The following is a 26953-nucleotide window of genomic DNA, read 5'->3' as shown; positions in this document are numbered from 1 at the left end:
TGGACTGCAGCACACCAGGCTTCCCTCTCCTTCACCATCTCCTGGAGTTTGCTCAAACTCATATCCATTGAGTCAATGATGCCATCCAACCATCTCATCCTCTGTCAGATGGCATCATCAATGTATAAATATATCACATAATATGAAAGTCAGTTTCTTTAATTCCCACGCCTGGTTTGTCTAGTTCTGGGGCCCCCAGAAGACAGCCATTTTCAATATGTGAAGCAAGTCTGTGATTCTCCCCATTTTTTCTCTCTTCAACAGCTTGATCATTCCCATTCCTTCCACCACTCCTCAAGAATGTTTGAAAGAAGGTTTTCCAAGTGATAATAAGCTAAACGTCATCAAGTGGTATTTTTTATTGATAAGGCAACTGTATCAGTATCTGGTACTAAAATAGAAGCAACAGCCTCCTTAACTACAGGCTCCTCCAGGCCAGGGATGGTGTCAGAATCTTCTCCATCTTGTTCTTTCCTGTCCTCAGCACAGTGTATTGCGCACGCTCAGGACTCAGTACTTAGAGAACACGAACATACAGTCCAGCACTTCAGAATTAAACTGAGTCATTCACTAGTGACTGTTCCACTGACCCTCCAACAGACAAACCACAGCTTTCCAGCCCATCCTTTCTCCTGAATAAAGCCATCTGGTGGTAGCTTTTTAACCTTCTTCTTCCCTTCATGAATCCTTTTTCCATTTACACTTTAATTTTGGATATCCTTCAGGGAGGTTCTCGTATCACTTTCCACGTTTTCCTTGGACAGTTCCTTTCATGACTGTGATGTGCGGTGTCATCCCCACGCATGAACTTTGTGTCTCTGGATCTCTTCTTTGGGCTTTAGACTTGTATGCCCAGTTCCCTGTGAAATGATCTCCATACAAAGGACTTAACAAGTCCAAAGTTAAAAACTCTTCATCTCCCCACCAAACCTCTGACTCAGTCTTCTTTATTCTTGACCCTAGTGGATGTTTATATAACCCCATCCATCTGTGCTATAAAACCATCCATGAGAATCATGCATGAGACCCTTCCCTCTCTAGTTCTCTCTCACCAACTCCTTCACATCAGTCATCAAGTCTTGTCCATTTCTCTCATCTTTCACCTTAGTGATTACTGTTCTTGTTAAGGCCTTCCCAGCATTAAAGAATTCAAGTCAAATTACTCCCTAGTTTTTAAAGAGTTCAATTTTATGATAGGAACCAGTGCTCATTTTGCTCCCTATTGCATCCTTCATACCAGGCGCAGTGCCTGTTACTGGCTGGCACTCAGGAAATGTTTATTGAATGAATAACCAGTCCCCTCCTGCCTATAGAATACATGTTGGGGTCCTTAGCCTGATACACAAAATCCTTCATAGTCTACCCCCTGGGGGTCATCTTCTCCTTGATCCTTGTGCTCCAGCCTGTGATTTCTTTTTTTCAATATTTACTTATCTATTTGGCTGCACCAGGTCTTTGTTGCACCATGGGGGATCTTTCTTTCTTTCTTTTTTTTTTTTCCCAGTTGCAGCATGTGGGATCTAGTTCCCTGACCAGGGATTGAACTCAGGCCCCTGCATTGGGAGTGTGGAATCTTAGCCACTGGACCACCAGGGAAGTCCCTGTAGCATGTGATTTCTGACAGATACATTCATCTTGTCTTTCTGGGCCCATTCTCATCTCTCTCCGCTGCCTGGAATGCCCTACTCTGCTGTACATGGCCCCTGATCACCTCCTACTTACTAAATCACAGCTGAGATACTACCTTCCCCAGAAAGCCTTCCCTGATACATACACACACACACACACTTCCCCCAGGATGAATGAGGCTCCCCTCATTGATCACTTAGAACCCCTCACACACACGTCTATTATTTACTCTCGTATAGTTCCATGATGATCTGTTGAGTCTGTCTACAATTCTACACCATAAACGTTCTGAAGTCCTGGACTATATCGTCATTCTAATGCCCTCTATCCCAGGAGAACGTCTGTACCACATTAGACACAAATATGTTTTTCAATGAATAAACAAATCACTTAAGTGATTTACAGAGGATCTCTGTTGTCACCTAATACTGTGATCTCCAACATTAGACATTATAAAGCATTGAAAAAAGACTTGCACAATTTAAAAACACCTCCCTTCTATTCACACAAACACAAACCACTATAAAAATGTAATACTCAGTTGCAAGATAACACAGGCAAAAGAAAGTAAACTTGCAGCCAGACGTACCCTAGACCACTTACACTGTCTGAAGACAAGTCACAACCTCCCTAACTCTTAATGTCCTAATCCGTAAATGAGGATTAAAAAAATACTTGTCTGCAGACACAGCAAGCATCAGTTTCCAGGCATGCAGCAAGTACCCAATAGGTGGCACCTACAATAGCTTTTAATGTGACAATAATAAAGTAACAACACTAATGAAACAATGTAGGTTGACCTAGTCAATCCTAAAATATCTACATACAGGTGTACTCAGTTTATAGACCTTCTGGAAAGAATGGCTAACCCGAGCTGGCTTCATGTGCAGCTCAGTATGCCTTGGGCTATCTCCCAGCTGGTGTGTGCTCAGGGAATGCAAACTGATCTTATTTTCACCTTCAAATAACATGATTTTACAGGTGGTTTGCTCCTCCCCACCCCATCAAGTTTCATTTGATACCTAATATTTATAAATCACTTTACAGTCTACAAAGCACTTTGACTTTTTTTGCACTTGGTTTTTCATCACATCAGTATGATGCCAGAATCATTTTTTTTTTTTTCCAGACCAGAACAGTGAGGTTTTTTTTCCTTCAAAACCTTTACACTACCAGTCCCACTGGGGGGAAAAAAAGTGGATAAATGAGAGCCTCGTGATCTTGTCTCTGAAGAGGTCAGCTAGCAGCTAGGTAGAAATTGATGAAATGATCACAGTATTCAAAATTTGAAGTTCAGTCCACACCTATCAACAGGCTGCTTTCTCTTTGGGGAAGTACATTTACTTTTTCAAACCACCAGGGTCTCTTTAGTAGGTGATCTCTAGTGACCTGAAAGAGCTGGCTTGCTTCCCAAACTGAACAACTCAGTCTCTCCAGACCAGGGGAGTCCCAGTCCACATGGGGGATGCACCAATGTGTGTATACACACGCTTGCTCTCCCTCCTCTGTACATATTCATACACACACGTGTACACACATACCTGCACCAGCTCAGGAGGCAGAGCCAACGGGCTCACCGAATACCTCATCCCACACTGCCGGCCAAATCACATGTAATGAGTCCCCCTTCACTAGACTTCCCTGGTAGCTCAGACAGTAAAGAATCTGCCCGCAATGTGGGAGACCTGGGTTTGATCCCTGGGTTGGGGAGATTTCCCTGGAGAAGGAAATGGAAACCCACGCCAGTATTCTTGCCTGGAGAATCCCCATGGAAAGAAGAGTCTGGCGGGCTACAGTCCATGGGGTCTCAAAGAGTTGGACCCAACTGAGTGCCTAAGAACACACACCACCAGACTTCTCACCTCTGTCTAAACAGTGTCTCTTAGTATCTTTAAAGGCACATAACTTCAGCAGATATGATTCTTCATGCATCTCTCAGTCAATGGTGCCATCTGAGGAAGAGGCACCAGAGAGACCCATATGCAGAGTGATAAGCACAAACTGTGCAGGTACCCCATGAAAAAGGATATGTGTTACCTGCATGGACGTGAAGCTGAGAAGCTGAGATCTCAGACTTTTTATTTATGAATATCTAAAGTCTGCTATGCTGAGACCCCTCTTTGAAGATCTTGGTGGATCCCACTGGCAAATGTGCTCAGTAACCTAAAGAAACCAGATAAAGTCTCTAACACACTCGGCTACCAGATTGCACCTTCAGTTTATTAGAGCCTGAGGGAAAGCCTGCGCCTCTCAAAACCTATCACGCAGCTGCAAATTCAGTTAATTCCAAGAAAATGTAAAATTCTTTATACAGATTTCCAAAAAAAAAAAAAAAAAAAAAACCTGGAAATCATTAAGCAAAGTTGGAGCAGGATGTTTTCTTTTAAGACAGTAAAACTGCCCCCTTCCCTTTCAAGCTTTCAGATCTTTTTAAACACCAGAAGCTCACAGATTAAGACCGCAGCCTGAACACATGCTGTGGACCAGGGCCACATTAAGATGAGCTCAGGGAATGGTCCGGAGGCAGAACCTTTTCTAAGTCCACCCTCTGTTCTGCGGAAAGGTGATAAAGTTTGGAAGGTGACTGTCATGCTGGCTGGAGTCTGGGGCAGTCCCTGGTGGTGGCCCCCATGCACCTCCCCAGGGGAGGTGGACTTTTTTTTTAAGGTTATCTTCCTTACATACTTCTCCTCCTTTTTCTCATTTCCTTCCCTGTCCCCACACCCACAACCTGCCAGTGGCCAAGTCTGCAGGCCGCCAGGGTTCTTGTTGGGCCCTCTTTTAATGCTGCGATAAAATGTGCTTATTACTCCCACTTAATAGAGGCCTGAGGGTAATTTTGGTGACTCAGGGAAGATGGTAAATTAGTGGTGAGACCATGGGATTCAGCAGCCCCTCTCAGGGTCTGTGGCTCACCCCAAGACACCACACTTCCTCTTCTCACAGGGCAGCCCCACCGTATTTGCCATTGTGGACTTTTCATCTAAAAACGCATCTTGACAACCAGCCAATTATCCCTTAGTTATGGTCTTCATGACACTGGTGCTGGCCGGCATCCTGACACACAGAATAAGTGTGTCTAACTGAGCGTCGAATAGAGTTCTAAAATCTTTGCAACATAGTAGCTCTGATGTATTGCTTTAAATACATATACATATATATGCATATGCCTTTACACACACACACACATCTGATTGTGTGATAGCAGGCATGGGGCGTTTGCAAAGGCAGAGATGGCATCTGTTAAATTGAGTTCTATATTTCCCGGTTCTCACGTCCCACAAATAAAACCTACAAAAATGATGATTTTTCAAACATTGAATCCTCTATCTCTGTGTAATGAGGCATGTAGAGAGAAGGAGAAGAATTTTTGTGCTTTTTTGCCTTTGGTGAAAATTCTCCAAGGAGTAATTTCATCTTTAAATGAAAAGTTTTGTATCAGGTGATTGTCTGAGCTCCAGGAATCACTGAAGCCTCAGGTTCAGATGTGAGGAGACACACAAGTGCACGTTCTTGTAGACACAGCCCCATACACCCATCACATGCACAAGGAATAAGGCAAAAGAAAGTGGAAAGAACTAATTTTAGAGTTTTTAATTACACTGTCATAGAATCTAAAGCAGCTAGGCAGTCAAGTACATCTTTTAGGTCTCCTAGTCCTTAAATATTTTGCCTGCTCTCCTGCAAATCCCCATGCCCTCTTCTCCCAATAGTCGAGGCAGAAATGAGCCTAGAAAACAGGCTCAGCACAATGGGTCACTCCCGAACACTCCTCAAAATCTGACTTTCCCACAGTCTGATATCTTTCAGGTCACAACTCTTATACGCTCGGGTCATTACTAATCTGTAGAGCTGAATTAATTCATCCAGGAAATGATACATGAATTGACAAAGCAAAGGAAAATGACTATACATATAAAACACCACCCAAAATATCCCAAATGCTTTCCTGCTGATACCCACATGGCACTGATACATTTTGCACAATTTTTCAGCATTGAGAATCAATGCCAGCACTATCCCCCAGTGACCCCACTGTGGTCTGAGAAGAGAATATAGATTTCTACCTGGGGTAGGGACATTCGGACCATTTACAAGGAAACAGAGTAATTACAACCAAAGGGAAAAAGCTACCAAGAGGTCAAAACAGTTTTACCTAAATCTCAAAACTGGAAAGCAGATGAGTAACCTAGAAATGATTCAAGCACAGTTAACGTTCAAATTCTATTAAGCAGTTCGTTGTGGAGAACAAAGGAGAATATAGAGCCTCATTACACTAAGAATCTCAGTGTGTGTGCGTGTGTGTGTGTGCGCGTGTTAGTGGCTTTGTCCTGTCTATTGTAACAGGTTATCATCTGTAGATGATAACTTTGCAACTCCATGGGCTGTAGCCCACCAGGCTCTTCTGTCCTTGAAATTCCCCAGGCAAGAATACTGGAGTGGGTGGGATCTTGCCGACCCAGGGATTGAACCTCGTCTGCCGTGTGGCAGGCAAATTCTTTACCGTCTGAGCCACTAGGGAAGCCCTTAGTAAAAGTATACAGTAAAAGAAGAATCTTAGTAAAAGTATATAATCTACGTTTTGTAACTTTTCTTTTTCCTGTGCTATGTATTATGGCTGGCATACTACTAATAAAAATAAACTCCTATTTTAATGTTTGACTCTATATGCTTCTACACCTGAAACTGTACCCGTGAACTATAATTCAGAGTTGTTGTGTTTCTAAAAAAAACCCTCCAATCCAGCTGCCACCACTATTTCCAATATTTCCAAATTTCCAATATTTCCAAATTTTTGTAACTAAATAATTCATATATTACTATTTATCTATCTGCTGAGATTTTTCTGCTGAAAGTTAGATGAGTTTCTATCATTGCTATTTAGGAGTGGCAGAAGAATCCGTAAATTATATGCCAGCATTGGAGAAGGAAATGGCAACCCACTCCAGTGCTCTTGCGTGTAGAATCCCAGGGACGGGGGAGCCTGGTGGGCTGCCGTCTATGGGGTCACACAGAGTCAGACACGGCTGAAGTGACTCAGCAGCATACCTGGAGTTATAAAGTCCCTTTCATAAGATTGCTTGCTTCCCAATGTTTTATTTCACATTTGTAACTCAGTATTCAGTCCACCTCATTCTACAAACACATTAAGATAAAATAAACTCAAAAGTGTCTTATATATAACAACTTCAAACCACAAATTTTCTAGGCAACCCTAGCAAAAAGAACATCCAGATTAGGCCAAAAACATTGTATCCTGAGTACAAGTACATACTGAGATCTTGTAAGCAACTGGACCTCAGCCAGGAAGCATGTGCATTCAGAAATATGAAGGAAAAGTACAAGATATGCACATAACTGTTATTTGAAGTTGAACTTGAAAACAAATCTGTAGTGATTCATTGTCTTATCTCAGCCACATATCTGAGTGGCCAGTCCTCTTTCCCATTATGATGAAATCAGAATAATAGCCACCCCTCCTAATAGGAATTAAGACAGTATTTCGCTTTAACTCTATAATTATATGATGGCCTATAAAATAAACAGCTACCCAATCTTCTCTTCTCAAATCAGATTCACGTTGTTGAAGGTTGGGCCAAATACAAGTAAGAAGATAAAATATTATGGAAGGCACTGCTGCTGCTGCTGCTAAGTTGCTTCAGTCGTGTCCGACTCTGTGCGAACCCATAGACGGCAGCCCACCAGGCTCCCCCATCCCTGAGATTCTCCAGGCAAGAACACTGGAGTGGGTTGCCATTTCCTTCTCCAGTGCATGAAGGTGAAAAGAGAAAGTGAAGCCGCTCAGTTATGTCTGACTCTTAGTGACCCCATGGACTGCAGCCCACCAGGCTCCTCCATCCATGGATTTTCCAGGCAAGAGTACTGGAGTGGGGTGCCATTGCCTTCTCCGCTTAGGGTTTACTGTTTTAAATGTTTTACATGCAATGCTATTTAGTTCTCATAGAAGCTTAATATAGTGGGTTCTTTACTGCCATGTTACAGATGATAAAACTGAGGCTCCTGGAGGTGAAATGACTTGCCCCCTTACAGACACCCTGCACTGTGTATATACTCTATTAAGACACTGCCAACCGGAAAGACTGTGTAACTCAAAATTACCATCAACACCCTTCATCACTGGGGTAGCTTCCCAGGTGGTTCAGTGGTAAAGATTCTACCTGCCAATGCAGGAGACACAGGTTTGATGCCTGGGTCAGGAAGACTCCCTGGAGAAGGGAATGGCAACCCACTCCAGTAATCCTGCCTGGGAAACCCCATAAACAGAGGAGCCTGATGGGCTGCAGCTTCATGCAGTTGCAAAGAGTCAGACTCGACTGAGCGACTGAGCATGCATAGATCTTTCATCACTCTCAAGTGTCTCTGAAATCTTCTACTTCTCATCTCTCAAACCAGAAAACTTTTTTTCTCACATCACAGTTTTGATGTGAGAAGGAAATAAGAATTCAGCCAATATGCAGTCTTGTTTTATTCTACTACCTTGTAGCATTACGTTTTGGATAAAAGAATCATGGAAATTGACATTTGCCACTGATTTCCACTAGCAATTAGCAACAGGGTATTTTCTAATTTTCCTGTTTGTTTGTTTGTTTTTTTAAAAGGAGCCCTGCCAGTTTTAATATTTTCAATCAAATCTTATTTTTCAAGTATCATCATTCCTTAGGGATATTTGAATTTTCAAGCCCCCTCACAGTGTGAAATTTGGAAGTAGGGAGTAGATTATTCCCTTTTCTCCATTATTTATCTCAGTAAAATCATTAAAGCGGCCTTTCCCAAAGCATCTTGAAATTTAATTTGCATTTCTGGTTCCTAGTTTGGCCAAGTTCTCTGTAGTTCAAGGCGTTTAACAGAGAGATCAGTGAAAGCAACTGAATTCCAGGAGCAGGAGACTGAGCTGTATCATCGGTTCACTTTTTAAGGAAATCCAGTTAATCAGAAGACCATTCTTCCCCGATACCCAAGGCTATTGTTCTTGAGGCTATTCATATTATTTTAACAGTTATAGAGTATTTGGAGTATTAGAAGTATACTACAATTGAAGAAAAGCCCCATAATTGATTTGTTAATGTTTTATTCTTCTCTTTTTTTCTATTGGCATGTTCTTTACATGCACTCAATAAATATTAAACACTCAAACAACTCTCTCTCTTAGGTGGCAAGCAAACCTCTAGAATGTCGAAACAGTAGAGTGAAGAACAATGCACCTAATTGAAATGGCAGGGTAATTTGGAAAATAAAATTGAGTTGCTGCAAATCCCAAATTCCAGAATAAAAATGTTTATACTCACTCAAATGCAGATTGTTACTGGCTTTGAATAATTATTAGAATAAAAAATACTTGAACACCAACAATATACTTGATATGCACAGAACAAACACAGTCTACATGTCTCTATTATTTTGTGCAAGGAAGTGCAGGGCACAATGAGCCTGACATTTTCCTTAGTGGTTTTGTTTTGAACACAGTTTATAAAGTGCCTGAATATGGTGAAACAATAGGCCAAGCCACCAAATGTACAACCAGTGTTGAAAATGTCATGGACATGATTCTTCAGAAAATTCTAAACCCATTAAGTAAGGAATAGGAAGCAAGCTAATAGAAATGAAATGGTTAAATGATTCTGATACTCAGTATCTTATTTTCCTCTCCAAACATATTAATTTAGAACACAGATCAATTCAAATTGTAAAATTCCAGATTCTCTTTGGTAGATGCTGGAGCCAAGGAAATGATGACAATTAAAATGAAAGTGGAAAAATGTATTTATTTGCACCTGGAATCATGCAATGTTAACACATAATGACTCTAAAAGATATGATATTTATCTGTACAATGAGGATTAATCTTATCTACTCAGGGCTATACCAATCTTGGCAGAGATGCCAGCCATATCTTAAAAAGATAAATTCCATATGCTCTGTAGAGTTATAGAATATTTCCCATAAATAATGTATACAATAGACTGTAAATAAATAATACATTTATCTGAACTGTTCAAGAGTGAAGGGCAGGGTGGTTACTCATGAGACGGAATCTCTTATGAATGAGCAATTTCAAATAAAAGTAATGTCCAATGGTGAGTTATCACAAAGTTCTTACACTAAAATATTCTTAAGTGGGGAGCAGGGAGGGGGTATTAAAATAATCCCAGATCAGGTGGGAACTTTCAAATAAATATTCCAGCTAAATACAAAATGCCCAATTTAATTTTATTGCTTAAATTTCTATTGTGATTGTTGCATCATAGCTAATAGCATTTTACCTATTTTCTGCAATTCTTAATTCTTTCTGTACATTACTGGTTTGCTTTTTTGGGGGGTTTTGTTTTGATCAATGAAATAACTAGCTTTAGAATGTCAAGTATGAGTTTTTGTCCCATGAAACACATAGATTCTTTTCATTGTATGAATAATTTTAACTGCAGTGCATAGAAAGAAAGGGTACTACGGAACAAAAATTTAAAAAGAACCCACGTGCAGTGGTTAGTCTGCTAGGGCTTTACACAGTAAAATTGTTAGTCTCCATCTCTGAAGTATCTCCCTTTTGAAGCCCTGGAGACACATAAACTATTTCGACTTCTTGTAAATAGTGGAAGTAGGCTTTTAGAGACATTGTACACCATTTAGTATGAAATTAAGTTTTCAGATCACTAAGGAATAGTCTCTGAATTACAGAAAACACTATAGGTCACAGTTAATTATAGCTTGTCTATCAAATTAAGTTAACATTTGAGAACACATCCAAATAGTTATGGAGCCATTAAGAGGAGTGTTATTGTCAAAGAAATTCTTATTCATTCAACTTCTAATATTTTCAAAAGAAGAGAGATAAGCCTTTTTACAAGTTGGGATGGGATGAGGAAACTCTGGGTTTACATCAAATTGCTCTCTTCTTTGTCCTTTTGACGACTATGTCGGTTTCATTACAAACTTCATTTTCCAGAGTTTCATACTAGTCATAAACACACTTGACGTTAAAGAGTTTCTATGGGACATAATGTGAATGCAAATGCAGAATAAAATGCAAATCATGGAGGTCTGGGACCAAATATGGACTATCAGTTAAGAATCCAGTTACTGAAAACAAACATTAAGGCCTTAAGAGGAAGAACACAAAGAGGCTGATATGAATCTTTATATCAAGTATTCACAGCCCTGAGGAAAGCAAACAAGAATAACAGTTTTCAGTTTTTCACCTAATTATAAAGCACAGGGGTTTGGGAAGGTTTGATGACTTTGGTTTCTATTCATTCCTGTTCTAAAGTGAGTAACATTTTTCATCTTCTCAGGAAAACAAACCCACGTGTGGGTAAGAACCCACAAAGTACTCAAATAGGGAAATGAGACCTAGCAAACTAGTTCAAGTTCAAATTTCAGGCATAGGAGTCTTGCCAATCAGTGGGGAGAAAATGATAAGAAAAAGAAAGAGCTATAGTTCTGTCTTGCTAAATAACAATCAACAACCCAGACACTTACAACTAATGAATAATGAACATGTGATCATGTTGTGTTGTAAAGTGTAAGGAAAAATCTAGAGAAATGGGAATTCATCATAACAATTAATTCTAAGCCATATATTGTCAGGGAATAACTTCTAATATCACTCAAAATGCAAATTATTTACTTACTACTATTTTCTAAATGAGTTGGAATCAAGTAGGTTTAAATCCATTTTAAAATTTAAGACTTGATATCGTATCAAAATAAAAAAAAAGACTATAAAATGTTGCTTAAACTTGTTAAACTCATAAAAAGTTGCAGTCATTTTATAAGTATTACTTAGTAAACAGAAACAGCATTTCCTTTCTATGGAAAAATACCATTTAAGTTTTTCTTAAAGAAACATAACACTTCATTCAAAGTTCTTTACCTCATCTTTATAAACCCTTTTAATTATAAATGGAGTCATAAAGATATCAAGGGTAAAAATATATTTTTGAGGACTGTAAATAATATAAAATTTATTTTCACAACTTATTCATCCTGCATTAGTTTATACTGTATACAGTGGTGCATCGAAAAGCCAGAACATGGTTATTGCACTTCTTAAAGAGAGTTAATGACTTAGTTCTGGTTATAATTTGTATTTAACTGTATATACTCATGATACCAATAAACAACAAGTGTATAATTCAATAAATGTAGAAATAAGCATTTTTTTCAGTAAAGAATAAACTCTTTATGATATGTTTTATTCAGTTTTAGAACTTCTGAACCAAGAAGGCCAGAAATATAAAATTATTTTAAAATATTTGCACTCTTATATTTCCCTTTAACAAGAACATATTTCCTAGGTTAAGAAATGTTATTTGGAAAAAGAGTGTTCAGAGAGAGTGTAGCAAAGTGTTGCCAATTGCTTTAATTCTGCACACATGAATGCATTAAATTGATTGAAATTGGATTCTAGTGACAAATATTTAAATGAATGTATTCTCACTTATTTTACATAGTATCTTTTATACCATTTATTAAAATGTCAGATTTAGAAGTGTGGGAAATCCAGCAGTTTCCCGATAAAGGTATAGCTCTACTTTCTGGAGAAGCTGTTTAAGACTTCAATAAACTTTCCCAAATTCCCATAATCCTGAAACCATGGCATATTAAATTAAGGATATAGTGAAGGAGACTTTTTATCTTTTCCACTACACACACACATACTCATCTGCTTGAATTTTTCAAAACTGATCTCATACATGTTAGGTTTATTCACAAATGTGAAAGATAGTAAAATATCCAAAACTTTACTGGATCCCCAAAGTCAAATTCTGGAATAATTATTTAAATTCAAATTGGGAACCTGTATTTTATGTTTTAGACCCTAACCTTTTAACAGATACCATATCCTGAGGTTTCCTGCCTAGTAAGGACACCAAGCCCTATGTGACTTAAAGCACTATTATTTTACTAAAGATTTTGAAAACTTTTAGGCCTAACATCTGCACAACTGTCAGAAACACTATGTCACATGTATTCTATTTTTATTTCTTTATTTGTAAAAGAAGACTTTCCCATAGTTTTGATGTCATTTTAAAATATTAAATTAATTTTTTGCACATAGGAGAAACAGCAAAAATGTCTGTTTCGATTATAACATAAACTCAAGTGCTACTTTGATACAAATACGACAGATATCACAATCCAAAAAAGGCCATGGAAAATGCTACAGTTGCAAACATTTAAGACTGTGTAACAAAAGTGACTGAGAATGGTATCAATTTACTATCCTTCAACTGTTTCCATGACAGTGGAGTCAAATAATGTTGAATTATAGACCTTCTTACAGGAAGTCTTATTTCGTGTTCGTTTTTTGATCATTCCCCTGCTAGTCCCTATAGGAATTTGGCTGTATGCCGACTTTCCTTTAAAAGTTTCTGTATACATACTCAGGTTGTGTTTGATGACTAAATGATCATTTATTAAAACTTAAGCATTTCATGTTGGTTTGACATATTTACGTTTCATGAGAAAATATTGCTATTGCAATGGCAAGCATAGCATTACCAATGTGAAAATACTTCACTTGAATTCATTTGACAGCATTTTCATTTATATGTGTTTTAATACAACTTGTTATGCATTCTTCAGTTTCTCCAACTCCACCTGCGAGGGAAGGTAAGCTAGTTTTATAACATAGGCCCCTTGGTAATACTGTAGTCTATCTGCTTGGCCTTAAAAAAACCTATATTTCTACTATGGGACCACAAATAGTCTTTGTTTTTAAGAGTACGGAGTTTTACTGCATAATTTTCCGTCCGTCACCCGGCAACAGCTGTGTTTTAAATCTTTCGGACTATGACAAACATTTTAACATTTAAACATACGAGTGTTTGAAAACATAATGATTTAAAATTTGTTTGTTTTCAAAGTTGGGCCATTATAGCATGATATTTCAGTTACTTTTTTGAAAGCAAGGCCCTTATTTTAAGGCCTTTTCTCCTTCCTTCTTCTTTCTTCTACTAGTTAAACTTCCCCACGTTTTGTACTAAAAATCTCTAAGTTAGGACTGATAGCAAGAGTCCCCACAACCACTCTATATATTTCCAAATCATGAGCCATAGAGTCACTCTGCTGGGAGAGGAACTATTTGAGTGACCTATTGCCACAGAGCTAGTTAAATCACTGAACAATAGTTACTGTTATGGGGCTTTACCTTGTACAAAGTAGCATTAGTATCATTGCTTTCTACTAACCATAGAGCTTGCACTGGGGACTTCTACTGAGAAAGAGAGAAACTAGGAAAGGGGAATAACTTTTACAGCATTAACATTTAGACTTTGAGACATTTAAAAATGTAATCGATCTCAACCTATCTGCATTGACTCTGTACCACTTTTTTTTTTCCTCTCAAATGTTTTTGGCGTGCCCCTAATAAGAATCAATACATCCCTACTCTGACAGTCACACATAAATACACCCAAAGAGCCAATCAGAAAACAATAAAAACACACCTGGTAAACAACTATCTTTGAAATCAAAGGATACTAAGCAACAAAGGGCCTAGAATGAACATCCCAATTAGCCACTGTAGTGACAAGCAGTCAACACCTTATTATTTAATCATTAAAGAGAATCTTGCCATAATTTCCCTCTGACATATTTCAAGAGGAATTAAGAGTATCCCACATGACTCACAACAACAATCAAAAGTAAAGTCAGATTATTCTAAGACTCCATGGCCTTCAAGGCTTGTGGACTCAGAGGTTTCAGGATTAAGACATTAAGTGAGACCCTAGAAGTACGTACAATTTAAATAAGTTGTGTCCATGTGTTAAGCATTTAGAAACAGACTAATTGACATTTTCCTATCCCTCCATGTTTGTGTCCAGTTTTTCTTAATGGATGAAAACAAAACTGCTTGCATTCCTAGTATTAGTAAATATCCCTTGGCCTCATCTATTTTTTTTTCTAAAGCAGTGGATCCAATATATGAAGAACATCAGGCCTCCCCATCCCTTAGCAACACCTTCTCAAAAGAGAAAGCTTAAATCTCCCTTGGAGGTGTCCCCATCCCACTTCGCAGGGAAGGGGTGTTTTCCGTCAAGTTCAAGTTCAGTTTTAAGACAGTCATCTCAAACGATGCTTTAGAAACAACGTTCTGGACTCTTCAAATAAAACACTACCACCTGCGTTCCCTGGCCCCACTGGGAAACCAAAGCACACTGGCCCAGGGCTGCCCCTGATCCCAGAGGCCCGGAAGCCTTCCACTCTCCGGCCTGGGCTCTGCAGCCCTGGCGGCGGTCCCCCCCCCAACCCCCCGGCCCCCCCACCCCCGTCCCCGGGGACCTCAGCAGCGCTTGGCATTTAACCTGCCTGGCGAGCTTGACTTTCTGGTTCCATCTCTGGGAGCCACATTACTTCTCCCCAGATGTCAGAGGCAAATCTAGATTAACATGCAACAGGGCGCCCTGCGCAGCCCGCCAGCCCTCAAACAGGAGCTGTTAAATGCAGATTCAGCCGAGGACCCCCCGGAGAGCTGCTGTTGAATAAAAATTGTAATCCAAAGGGACCTTTTCTTTGCCTCCCCCTGCTTGTGGGAGAACCCGGGTTGGCGCCTGAGCACAGACTCAGCTAGTCCCACTCGCTGCGAGGGGGCCAGGCCACCTCGGTTGGTGGCCTTCGGGGGCCCCAGGAACTCTTGCTTCTCTCTCCTCTCCCTCTCGCGACAGTCCTTGGAGTGGAAAATGCTTAGATTCAAGGAGTGGCGAGAAACAAACAACTCGAGGAAGGAAGGCTTTATTCGACAGCGCCTTCCTGAAGGGCGGCCTAAAGTCCAGCGTCTGGCAACCAGATTCTTTCCCGTCTAACCTCTCTTGGCGACCCCAGTTCCACCCTGGGTCCCCCAAACTCGCGCTCCGCCTCCCCGTGCCCTCCGTCCCTCTCCATCACCAACCAGGCTCAACCCTGGCTTCGACGTCTCGCACGGTAGGCCCCTCTCTGCACCCGCTCCCGGGGTCTCAGCCCGGCCCTCGCCGCCTGCCGAGACCGGTAAGGCCGGGTGCCCCTCGCTGCCCCCAGGCCCCGGGCGTCGGGAACGACTGTGCCGAGCGGGGAGCGAGGCCGTCAGGAGAGGGCGCCCTGGAGGCCTGCGCCCGAGGTAGGTGACTCTCGGACCTGGGACATCGGGGTCTGGGAGTGGGAGTCGGGGGAGGGCGTTGAGGGTGGGGTGAGAGCGGGATTACGGCTTCTGGGGGCATCTTAATCTGATGAGAAAAACAAAACAAAGCACCAAACTAAGGACGCCTCAAGGCCAAGTAGATTTCCTCCAATTGAGCCCTCCGGGAAACCGGCTGGTGTCCAAGTCGTGGATTTCAAGTCCCCGCGCGGGTGGCAGCCTTCGCGCCCTCCGAGGAGAAAAGTAAAATAAAATAAACCCTACTGCCCACAGGCCCTAGAGACAGAGGGGCTAATAAGCAAACGACGCCCCGCGCTCGCACCACACCTGAAGCCCGCAGCACACCCGCCACTGGGGCTCAAACTGGCTGGGCCGCATTCGCAGACAGGTGTCGAGGCAGTCCTTTCCGGGCCCGGCCCCTGGGGACCGGCGAGCCGGCTCCAGTTAGAAGTACTGGCGCCCACGAGGCGGCCCTAGTGCCTCTTCCCTCCGTCCCACCTCCCAGGACAGGGGACTCCACCCCGCGAGTGAGGCACAGTCCCGCGTGCGCGCCGCGCTCTGCGCGCCCGTCTCCAAAGGGAGCCCAGGCACACTCGCTCCTGCCTTCTGGGAAATGGACAATTCCAAAGCACAGACTTGGGGTTTGCTGCCCTGCGCCCAACTGAGACCTCGGTGAGCCCGAGAGGGCCCCGCGAGCGCGCCCACGCGCACAGGCCCACCGAGCCACGAGCTTAGCCAGAGCTGCGAAGCCCCCACTCTTAAGCGGCCGGGAGGGAGGGCACGCTGCTCATTCTACAGTTGGGGGAGGAGAATGAAGTACCAGCTTTTACTCCTGGCCACTGCCCACCAATTCGCATGTTTCAAATAAACGTAACTGAGTAACAAAAGTTTACCTAAGGAGTAAAGGAAGAACTCAATTTTGTTTTACCAATTTTGTACCCCCTGAAACACCCCTAACTCTGATCCTTTATCTTTGATTTTAATAAAATAATGATTCGTTGAGGAAAATGGGGTATAAATCTTCATTTTGGAGGCAATTAAAGTGTTGATTTCATTCATGCCCCTAAGCGATTCTTGTAATTTGCTCAAATAGCTTTATGTACCCAGCACTCCGGAGCTTTTAGAATCCCATTTTCTAGTTAGGCTTGTTGGATTACAATTTTTATTCAACAGCAGCTACCCGAGGGTTCCTCAGCGGAATCTGCATTTAACAGCTCCGGGGAGAGGGCTAGCAGCCTGAACCAGGCGGGAGGCCGAGCGGCTGGCGGGGTGGAGACCGGGGGCCGCTTGCTGGTTTCCCACCTCGGAGGGGCAGCACCAGGATCGCGCAGGCTGCCTGTTCCCGGCACTCGTCTACACTGCCGAAAGTTTGTAACTCGCCAATTAGAAAAGACCCGGCGAGGTTGACGCTTTTAAAGCTCAGCTGTGCCTACCCTCCACTTCTTTGGGGAAAAAGGAGAAACTCCGCCTCTGCCGAGGGGGTCACCCAGAGAAATCCAGGTTGGGGATTGAAGGGATTGAAGGGAGAGAAGCAAACTTGAAGATGACACCCAGACGAGGAGTCGGGCACTTCGGCAAGGACTCTGCAAGACAGTCGCTGGCCAACCGTGATCATGGCAGAGCTTGCAAAAAAAACTCTGTATGACTGGTTGTCCTTTGGCTTAACAAAGGCAGGCTGCTCTCTCTCACAAGACAGGACTCACGTGCCAAGTCAGAAAGAGAAACAACTCAGGGCCTTCACTTATAGGTGGACAGGCGCAGGAGGCCCGCCACCCAGATCTCAAGACGCCCTGCCATAACTCGCAACCGAAAGCTGTCCTGAACCCTGTTCCATCTCATCCACTCCTCACGTTTTCACTTTCAGTGCATTTTCTCAACTCCTTGGGGCCGACACAGAGACAGGAGTGAGGGAGAGAGGAACTAGGAACAAACATTGGTGTTGGGGTGAGAGAAATCTACCCCCACCCCCAGCAACTTCAAATAAAAGTCGTCCCCACTTAGCAACGCAGCGGAAGAAGGGCCTGGAGGGAGGACGAGAGAGGAGGGGGCGAAGCCAGCGGAGGCCGGCAGCGAGAGCAGGGCGGCGCGAAGTCCCCCACCCGCCACACCGCCACACCGAGGGAGTCGCAAGGAGCCCCTGACGCAGACGCTTCCAAAAGCTGCCAACCCAGAGGGCCCAGAGCACGTACCGGCTGGAGGATGAAGAGAAAGGAGGAGGAGAAACGTCCATATTTATCTGTTTTTCTAACCTCGGCCTGGTCTTATTTTTTCTATTAAGTACAATAAAATGGGCGAGCTTGCAGCGAGCACTGCACAAAGCAATGTTCAGTGAGGTCTAGAAGCGTTCGGCCGAGGAAAACTGACAAGACAGGCTAATGAACCGTATAGACAGGGAGAAAATAGCAAGCATTTGCTAGATTTCAAACCCTCCCTGTCTCTCTCAGACCACCTATCTTGGGTTTATTCCTAATAAAATAAGAAATAAGCAGTCTTTACACTTTTCTTTTCTTTGAGAGAGAAGGGGGAAAAAATGCTCCAGAACAAAGCCCTACCACCAGAGGCGGTCACTGGCAGTTAACACTCCCATTATTGTAGAGGGTAAATAAAATAAAGACAAAAATTAAAAGCGACAAGAAACAGGTCAAGTTTGCAGGCAAAGCTTTTACAAGCTCATCTCTCCAGGTCGAATCCCAGAGCCAGCCTTAATGAAGCAATAATAGCCACATTATTCAAAAATTTTCATTTCGATGGAAATGTATCTAAAAGGGACTTAATCATATGCAAATAATAAAAGGAGGTGGTAGTGATCCAGCAAGCAATATGCATACAGATTTTTTTCCCAGGGATGTTGAAATTGAAAATCGCATACCTGGTCAGTTAGATTTGCTGATCTTGTTATATCTTCACTGTCTGATTTTGATCCTCCTTCTCTATCGTCTATCACCAAATCGATAGGCATTTTCCCTTTCAAACAGCTAATATACCGGTGGCAGAAATTGTCACATAATTCGTGTACCTACATTATGACAGAAATAAAAAAATGGAAATATAATCAGGAGTTCATAAATGACATTGACAAGTGCAATCCACCCCCCTTGTGAGATCCAAACTTCTAAATAGGGGAAACACAGGGCAATTGTCCTCCAGAGACCCCCAGACGCATCCAGAATTAGGAATAACTTTCTTTTCTTACAAAATAGAGATATCCCAGAAAATTGACAGTGACAAGATGCTTCACAGGCTACAACATATTCAACACCCGTGTTAAATTCATCTGCTCCTGGGGCCGTGGCCATTAAAGAAGTGACCTATGTGGGTGACATTTAAGGTAAACTATTTAATTTTGTCCAGTTATTTTTATCACAAATCCTTTCCAACATGTCTAAGAAAAAAATTAAATATACATATATATGTATGTATATAAAGGACCAGTACTGTGTTGGTACAGGATATATGCCTGACAACCCAAGTCCCTTTAACATTGGTAATTAGGGTTTCTATCTATAAGAAGCATATATTAGGATGCTTCCTTAAAAAAAAAAAGACTCATGATATGGTGTGTGTGGGGGGAACCCTTAAAGCCACAAAAAGGTATCAAACTGATTAATTTTTTAAGGGAAAAGAATGCTTCAAAATATTTAGGGATAGGTGGAGCGGTGTCTTACAGGACACAGGCATCACTGACATGCAGAAATTCACAAGAAACCCCAGTGTGCTTGCAATTTAATGTTACTTTGAATTACAATGCATTAAGTTTTTATTGCTGAGATTTATAGAACAGCTAGCAAAATCACGTTATCCCACACCCTTTCTTGAGTGTGAAGGTGGGATGTGTGCAGGATTTCCAGATTCAAGAAACTGACACAAATATCAACTCTGCTTTGTCTCCGCAGAACCTTTAAAGTGCCTCCCCCACCGCCTCCTCCACACTCCTTGCCCACTCCTCCTCCCACTCCGCCTCTCCCCCTGTATCTGACCCGCCACTGCTCTCAGACTGTCTTCCAGAAACTCACTAAAACTAAACAAAACTTTCCCCCCCTCAGAGGTAGCAAAGAAGACTAGGAGGAAGAAGAGAAGGTACAACCTGTGAAGCAAATTCAGGATAGCTTTCTAAGCATCCAAGGGGATGCAGAGCCCTGCAACTACTTACACAAAGCCAGCAAGGTATTAAGAATGAATACAAGGCTAGGGCGTTTGTGATCCCAGTTTTAGTGTCTGAAATTGTAATTAAACTGCAAAGAGAAATGGACTCAAAGATTGGCCTTGACACTAATTACCAGAAAGAAAGACGTTTATGCAAATATCTTCAAAGCCTGAACTTCAGCCATTCTGAACCCTCCCCTTCTATGTGTTTGGGCGTGAGGGGGAAGCAAAAGGAGAAAAAAAGCTAGAGAAATTACCTTCTCTAATTCCAACAGATGAAACCTTAATACTTGTATGGCTTGAATCATCTGCAAAGATACAAAAAGAATGAGCGGCCCCACTCGTAGTTTGCAGAAAACTGGCTGTCATAGCTCTAACATCCCCAGTCCTCCCCTCCCCCCAGTAAATAGAGTTATTTTGATTTATGGCCATAACACTAAAACTTAACAGCAGCGACTGGGTACCATCTAGAGGTTTATATTTCTTAAGGAGAAAAAAACAGCTAAAACAACAACCGAGCATCTAAGTGGGGGTCATAAACACTCTTCTTGCCCATAGCTCCCCTCTTTCTCAGCCCCACTGCCCCTGCACCACCCCCAAAGGGCCGCACACCTCCACTAGGTATTTCCCTGGAAGGCGTGCACGGAAAATATTCCCAATAGTCTCCAAACTGGCTTTTCACATTGCAAACTTTCTGCCGCCTTCTGCACACCTTTCCGATAAACTGGTGGTTTGGGGGGTCTGGCCTGGTTGCTTGCCCTCATGACGCGACTTTGAGGGCTGGGAAGTCCGCAAAGTTTAAGCACACACGCTGACAGGCCCGGAGATAAATCCCCGGGCTGATTAGAGCCGCGCTGCCCGGCTGTCATAAAAAACAAAAGCTCGCGTTTCCCTGCGCCGGTTCACCCGGCCCCTCTGGAGGTGAATTTATTTCCCCGGGACCCCGTCCCGGCCCACTTGCCGGGTGGATGGAAACCCTTGCAGCCCACTTGCAAGCTACGGGAGGACGGGTCTAGAAACCTCAGGGCTCTCAAAGCAAAGCTTGGGGAGAAGGCGGGGGTGGGGAAGGGAAGATGTGGGGAGGGGAGTAAGGGGTCCGCTCTTACCAAGTTATCCAGTTCTGGATTAGAAGAAAAGAGAGGTTTTTCTGCGCGAATCTAAATACAAGTGAGAAGGAGAGGGGAGAGGGAGGGGAAAGGGGGGGGGGAGAAAGAAACATTTGAAATCTGGTCGCCTTCCTAGTTTCTTGCCTCATTACGCTGTCGGGGGCAGGATGTAACCTCCGGGACAGACTCGGTGACACCGAGTTCGTCCCGTGCAGAAACCCTTCAGTGTGAGTCAAATAATCCGAAAACAAGCCCAGAGCACAGGGTTACTTCTCCCAGCAGTGTGCTGCTAAGAGATCCCTGCCCAGCTCGCCAACTCCAAGGAAGGTCCTGCGCTGGGGGTTTGGGGTCGCATTTTACAGAGATAGCTTTCTGCGTCGGGTTAGGGCCGCGGGAGTGGGTCAGAAGTGGGGTGATTTTCAGGCATCCGCAAACAGACACTGATTTAGGAGGAAAAGCTCAGGGAAGATGTAACAAGGCCTGGCTTAGGGCAGACTGTTCAGCTGGTTACTTTTGCAAATGTGCTGGGGCGGGGGGCGGGTGGAGGGAGGGTCTTTCTTTCTTTTTTTTTTCTTTTTACTTTTGAAACATTGATTTTGCTGACCTGTTTGGCGAACACGGCTATATCTTCATTGAATGATTCTGACGAGCAGACGTCCCCGCCCGCCACCCCCGGCTCGCGGGGGGTACAAGTAGCTAATTCACATTTCTCAAAAATCAGTGCTAAGAGAGGGAAGAGGGGGTGTCTGCAAGAAAATACAACAGTCACAAACAACACAATGGTTAGTCCCGCGGCAGTGAAACAAGGAGCCCAAGAAAAACAGCCGGGCGAGCTCAAGACGGGGACCTCCCTCTCCCTGATTTTGACATCTCCTTGTTCCCCTTCCCCCATCCCTACCCCCCAGGTGACTGCTCACCTCCCTTTCCTCCTTGGGCCCCCGAAAGTCGGAGGCCCTAAGCCATGGACCGTATCTGAAGACTGGTTCAGCCTATCTGGCCTGAGAAATTAGTAACATTTGCTAAGAATAAAACCCAAGCGGTTCCAGCAGCCATTTTGAATTAAGTTTCCCACCCTGACCAGCCCTCGGCCCTCCGATGCACACCCAGGACCTGGAAGAGGAGAAAGGCGCCCGGCGCAGGAGGTGGGAAATCTTGTTCAAGTGGGTTCCTCCGAGGCCGCCCCGGGAAGCTCAAACTCTGGGGATCTTGGAGGCAGGCGCTCAGCTAACTTGGGGCAACGATCTCTCTGGCTGTGGGACCGACCGACTGTCAGAGGGCTGGACCACGGATCCTGACCCCAAAGCCCTCAGAGGGCCGGAGGGCTCCTCCTTGTCTCCCTGCACACTTCCCTCTCTTTGCCGACGGTCCCCACTGCCCCCTCCCACCCCCTAAGAAAGTTCCTTCAAATGTGCCTGCAGTCAGGCCTTTCATTTTGTCCCCACGTAATGGCAAAGCAGCTAGTATTGCAAGGGGCCTAGATGTTGCTTATCTCAGCCCATTAAAAACAAAACAAAACAAAAAAAGCCTCTTCTAATGCCCAAAGAGGTGTCTCGAGTCTTTTATTAGCTCTCACAGCCCGGCTGGGAATTTAACAGTTTGGGGTCCTTTTCAAAGCTTCCCCAAATGTTCTGTCCGGGAACCTAAATCATTTGCAGTTAACGCTGCGGAGAGGACGCTGGGATTTAAACAAGCCCATGGCACAAGGGACCAGAAGATAAAGCAGAAAGGGTTTCCAGTCGGGGAGGGTCAGTGTTACCTGATTTTTTGTTTTTCAAAAGAAGAAATAAATAAAAATAAAAGTGGCTGCAAAGTAAAAAGCGGCCCCCCAATAATACATCAGCACACAGTAGGCACAGTGACTTTCAGAGGGTTTTGGTCTAACCCCAGGGCCCGGGAGAACACTGCGTGAACCGCAGCGAACACTACACCGGCCGAGAGCACCCCGCATCTACTTCTAAATCCTGCAAGTTTCGCCCTTAAACACAAAGTCCTAAAACGGCCAGAAGTTTCTTAAGGTCTGTAACAATTCACAGTGAGCTCCTCTCCTCGACTACAGTGGTCAAACTCCATAAATGCAAAGCCTGTTCCCCTTTGCCTGACCTGCAACTGTCCTCCCTTGATTTTATTGTGCGGTGGCAAGGCCAGCATACGGTGGCTGAGTAAACTTAGCAAGTCAGAACAATCAGTGGCTTAAAAGATTTTCCTTTAAACTAAAAGTTTCGTTGCAACACAAAGGCGCCTACGTTTAGAAATCCCCAACACTCTCCCCGAGAAGTCGAGCAAGTGAGGACTCCAACCCGCTGAACTACGGAGCCGGAGTCTGCGGGGGGTGGTGGGAGGCCGAGGGACCTTTGGCAACTTCCGCACGGCGACCCCTCCGCGGGCACGGCCTCGGAGGAGCTGGACACTGGACCCGCGCGGAGCCTGAGCGGAGACGGGGGCGGGGGGCGTCTGGGCTGGCCGCCTCCCCCAATCTCCATGCAAAGAGAATGAAAAGTCACCGAATAATGTACCTCCAAATCCAGAGAGCTCTGACTTTCCTCCTATCGAGGGCAAAGGGAAATGGGGAAAGAAAGCCTCGCCTCGAAACTGCTGAACCTGCTGCCCGTCGTACCTACCCATAAATGGCATCTTTATCTCTCTTTAAAGCGTCATTGACCGAGGAACCCATGCTGGGAGCCATGGCGTTGGTGTGGGCTGTGTGCGGATACTGATGCGAGTGCAGAGGAGGCCCGTGGTTCAGGTGGTGGACGGGCTGCATGGACCTGGCCGCATGCGGGTCCCCATACATCGTGGAGGGAATGCCTACTCCATCCATGCCCCCGTAATGGGGTAGATCGTCGTACTGCATGACAAACAGGAGAGAAACAAGATTCAGAAGGCCAGGCAGGCACATAGGGGAGACAGCAGGGCACGGAGCTTATACAACGTCAGTCCAGCTGGATCCTTCAACCCCGAATTCGGGGGCCTGGCCTCTCTGTAATTGAGATTTCTCATTAAAAAAAAAAATTTTTTTTAGGTAAAAATTCTAGGATTCTCAGTGAGACTCGGCTAGATGGAATGGTCTTGCCCTAACTTGTGTCCCTATCAACTAGTCAGAAATTCAGGATCCTTTGGCAAGGAAGGAAGGAAGAAAGAAGGAAGAAAGGGAGGCATTCTCCCGGAGGGTGGAAGGTAAATTGTGCATGTCTGTAGAGGAGGAAATTCAAAATCACAATAATAAAACGTGCCAGGACAGTGCAACAAACCTGCCTAGTTTCACAGCCCCTTCCCATCAGGGAGAATTAAAAAAAAAAAGTTACGATGAGAACAGCTAAGCCAAGCACGTGAATTCAGACAGGCTTCTCATTTTATTTCCCTGCCAGCGTGGGGTTAGGCAGTCCTGCAAGACACTGCATTTCCTTTACTCTCCAAGACAAACTCTGCAAAATCATACAAAACTAACTGCCCCCTTTATAAATGAAACTCAGAGAAGGGTAACTTCTCTTGGACATTAGGGCTGAATTTAGAATTAGCCAATATTCCCCCCAAGTTAAAAGAAAATCTATAGTTGGAGCAGTTATACTACATTTTTTCTGCTGCTATGAACTTTCTCCCTAAACTAGAAGGCAATGAGGTAGATGTTAGTCATCAGGTTTAAAGCAAATTTAAAAGTAAATGCACATTCATTCTAACCACCCCCATCTTCCTTCTCCAGAAAAACTACTTTCATAGTGTCATTATTTTTGTGTGCAAAATTTAGCTATTGAGGTTTTTCTCATTGCTTCATTTCAGGCAAGTTCTTTTCCTAAGATTTGGAGGCACCGAGAGTGAAATGATTTTCAAAGAGGAATTGCCACTTTCATCTCCTTAAAGCCAGAGGTGTGAAAAGAGTTTGGAAGAACGCTGACATTTGCCTGAACCAAAGGAGTAAAGAAAAAATGTGTCAGCCTAGTAACTTTCTTTTGCAAACAGCGCTTTGAGGGCCAGGGCACAATTTATGCAAGGAAGGCTTTTTGTAGATCCCCTTTCTTTAAAGAAACTACCTCTGTTGGGTTGTCATTGTCTCACTTTACTCTCACTACATTTCCATTCAAATAGGAATATTGGGGAAATTAGTATTGCATTTTTAAAGTGAATAGTTGTGTGCTTAGTATCCAATTAGTGTAGGGCTTTGCTAAGAAAAACTTACAAAATGTTATCTTGTATAAAAAGTCACGTACATTAAAATTACTTTAAAAAGATGAATGCTTTCCGACCCCCAAAACTGTTGTACTATGACAGTTATTTGCTTAAAAATGCTAAACCCTTCCAGTGATATTAAAGATGAGCATAATCAATAACATATCAGAAGTTTCTCACTGCTTATTTTAGTTTAAAAATAGCTTTAAACTTCTGCTCCTTGAATGTTCAGGCTATATAACATCAAGTATCCAGCGCTTTTTGATTTTTAAACAGATGATTGTCCGAGCTTGTATTTTTATTTATATAGCTGCTGGTTAGGAACCTATAGGAAACTTGATTACTTGAATTAACAATTACATGTAACATGCATAAGTCTACAAATGCATTGAATAAATCCTCTTGCTTTAGGCCACGGCTTTAGGAGCCTCTTTCAAAAAAAGACAGAGAAAAAAGGAAACTTTTTAGCAGTGTCTTTCAGCCACGTTTCAATTTAATCTCACATTTGAGTTCCACAATTGTTTTTTAATACGTACCCTTTGCGCCATCGGCCTCCCTGGCTCCCTTCCTACTTCAACTTCTAATATATCCTCTTTAAGGCCAGTGTGAAAAGAAACAAATACGTAAACTCCCCCGGAAAAAAAAAAAAAAAAAAGCACGACGAAAAATCCCTTAACGTCTCCAGCAACGTGAGCTACTGGTCCCAGATCTTCGGTCTACGGGACCTGAAGCAAAGCGCCCGAGTCACTGAGCATAAAAGCGCTCCGTTTCCAAGACAGCAGCAGGGGCAAGGAAAAAAAAAAAAAAGCAGATCTTCTCTCCCCAAAAAATCAGTTTAAAAAAAAAAAAAAGAGCGCCCCTCAGACCCAACTACCAAATCTCATGGCTTTCTGCCACTCCGGCTGTCAATCACAGGCGAGGTTGTCAACGTGGTGAATGAATGATCATCCGCTCTGTCTTCTTCTGGTCAGAACACCTCAAATGTTAATATTCAAATGCACAAAGCCCTAGCGTTCGCTTCCCTTGAATCAGTCCTAATTCCTAATCAGTTTCTCTCTTCTCTCGCTCGCTCTCTCTTTCTCTCTCTCTCTCTCCGTCTTTGCAACTGCTGCACTGGAGGGAGATTAGAGGAGGAGGTTTAAAAAAAATGTCTGTCTGAGTTTGTCTTAAAGGAGCCACGATCGATGCTGCCCGCTTGCAGTCCGCGTGCGTGTGTAAAGTGTGTGTTGCACAGGCGGAGAGGTGGATTCCGACCAGAATGCTAGAACCCGGAAGTAGTGGTGGCCATAACAGGTCGCGTCTTACACAATGCATTGGGCTGCAGCAAGTAGACTCCTCGGCAGGGGTGGGTGCGCGAAGCGAGCTCTGGCCGCACTGGAGAGGCAGAAAGGCGCTCCATTAAATCGCACGCCCAGGCACAAACACCCACACACCCAGGGCACACGCGCACAAGCGCAGGCAGAAGCCCCCCGCCGCCGGTTTTATTTTCCGTATTCTTTTCTCTCCCTCCCCCTCCAGACTCTCTCCCCAAAGCTGACTCTCTTGAAATAAATCGGGAATAAACGCGGGACAAACCGCAGCGGGAGTTTTTTTTTGCACAGGGTTCGGCGGATAGACTTCCTGACTTTCCTCGAAATTACTGGGGTCTGACTGTGTTTTTCGGGTCGGAGGGGGGGCTGATGCAGAAAGTAGTGGATTCTTAGAACCAATACTCCACGTATAAAAGTCAAACCGAGAGCGAAGAGGAAGAGGAGCAGGAGCAAGGCTGCGAAAGGCTCTGCTT

The 26953-nt window shown here is 43.6% G+C and overlaps 1 protein-coding gene across 2 annotated transcripts in view; it reads right to left on the bottom strand.

Moving 5' to 3' along the window:
* The window catches only part of MEIS1 (Meis homeobox 1), a 145433-nt gene extending 119024 nt beyond the window's left edge, over positions 1-26409 (bottom strand). For both annotated transcript variants that reach the window (XM_052647883.1, XM_052647884.1), the window contains exons 1-6: positions 25707-26409; positions 23628-23854; positions 21614-21755; positions 21010-21060; positions 20161-20211; positions 18630-18776 (exon numbers count right to left, since the gene is read on the bottom strand). In XM_052647883.1, coding sequence (XP_052503843.1) covers positions 18630-18776; positions 20161-20211; positions 21010-21060; positions 21614-21755; positions 23628-23854; positions 25707-25718 — 630 coding nt within the window. In that variant the 5' untranslated portion in view covers positions 25719-26409. The remainder of the gene's footprint in view (positions 1-18629; positions 18777-20160; positions 20212-21009; positions 21061-21613; positions 21756-23627; positions 23855-25706) is intronic.
* Positions 26410-26953: the final 544 nt, after the last annotated feature.

The sequence above is a fragment of the Budorcas taxicolor genome, chromosome 11 (assembly GCF_023091745.1).
Source record: "Budorcas taxicolor isolate Tak-1 chromosome 11, Takin1.1, whole genome shotgun sequence".
Taxonomy (NCBI): domain Eukaryota; kingdom Metazoa; phylum Chordata; class Mammalia; order Artiodactyla; family Bovidae; genus Budorcas; species Budorcas taxicolor.
Note: the sequence above shows the minus strand (reverse complement) of the source record. Positions and strands in the feature narration are given on the sequence as shown.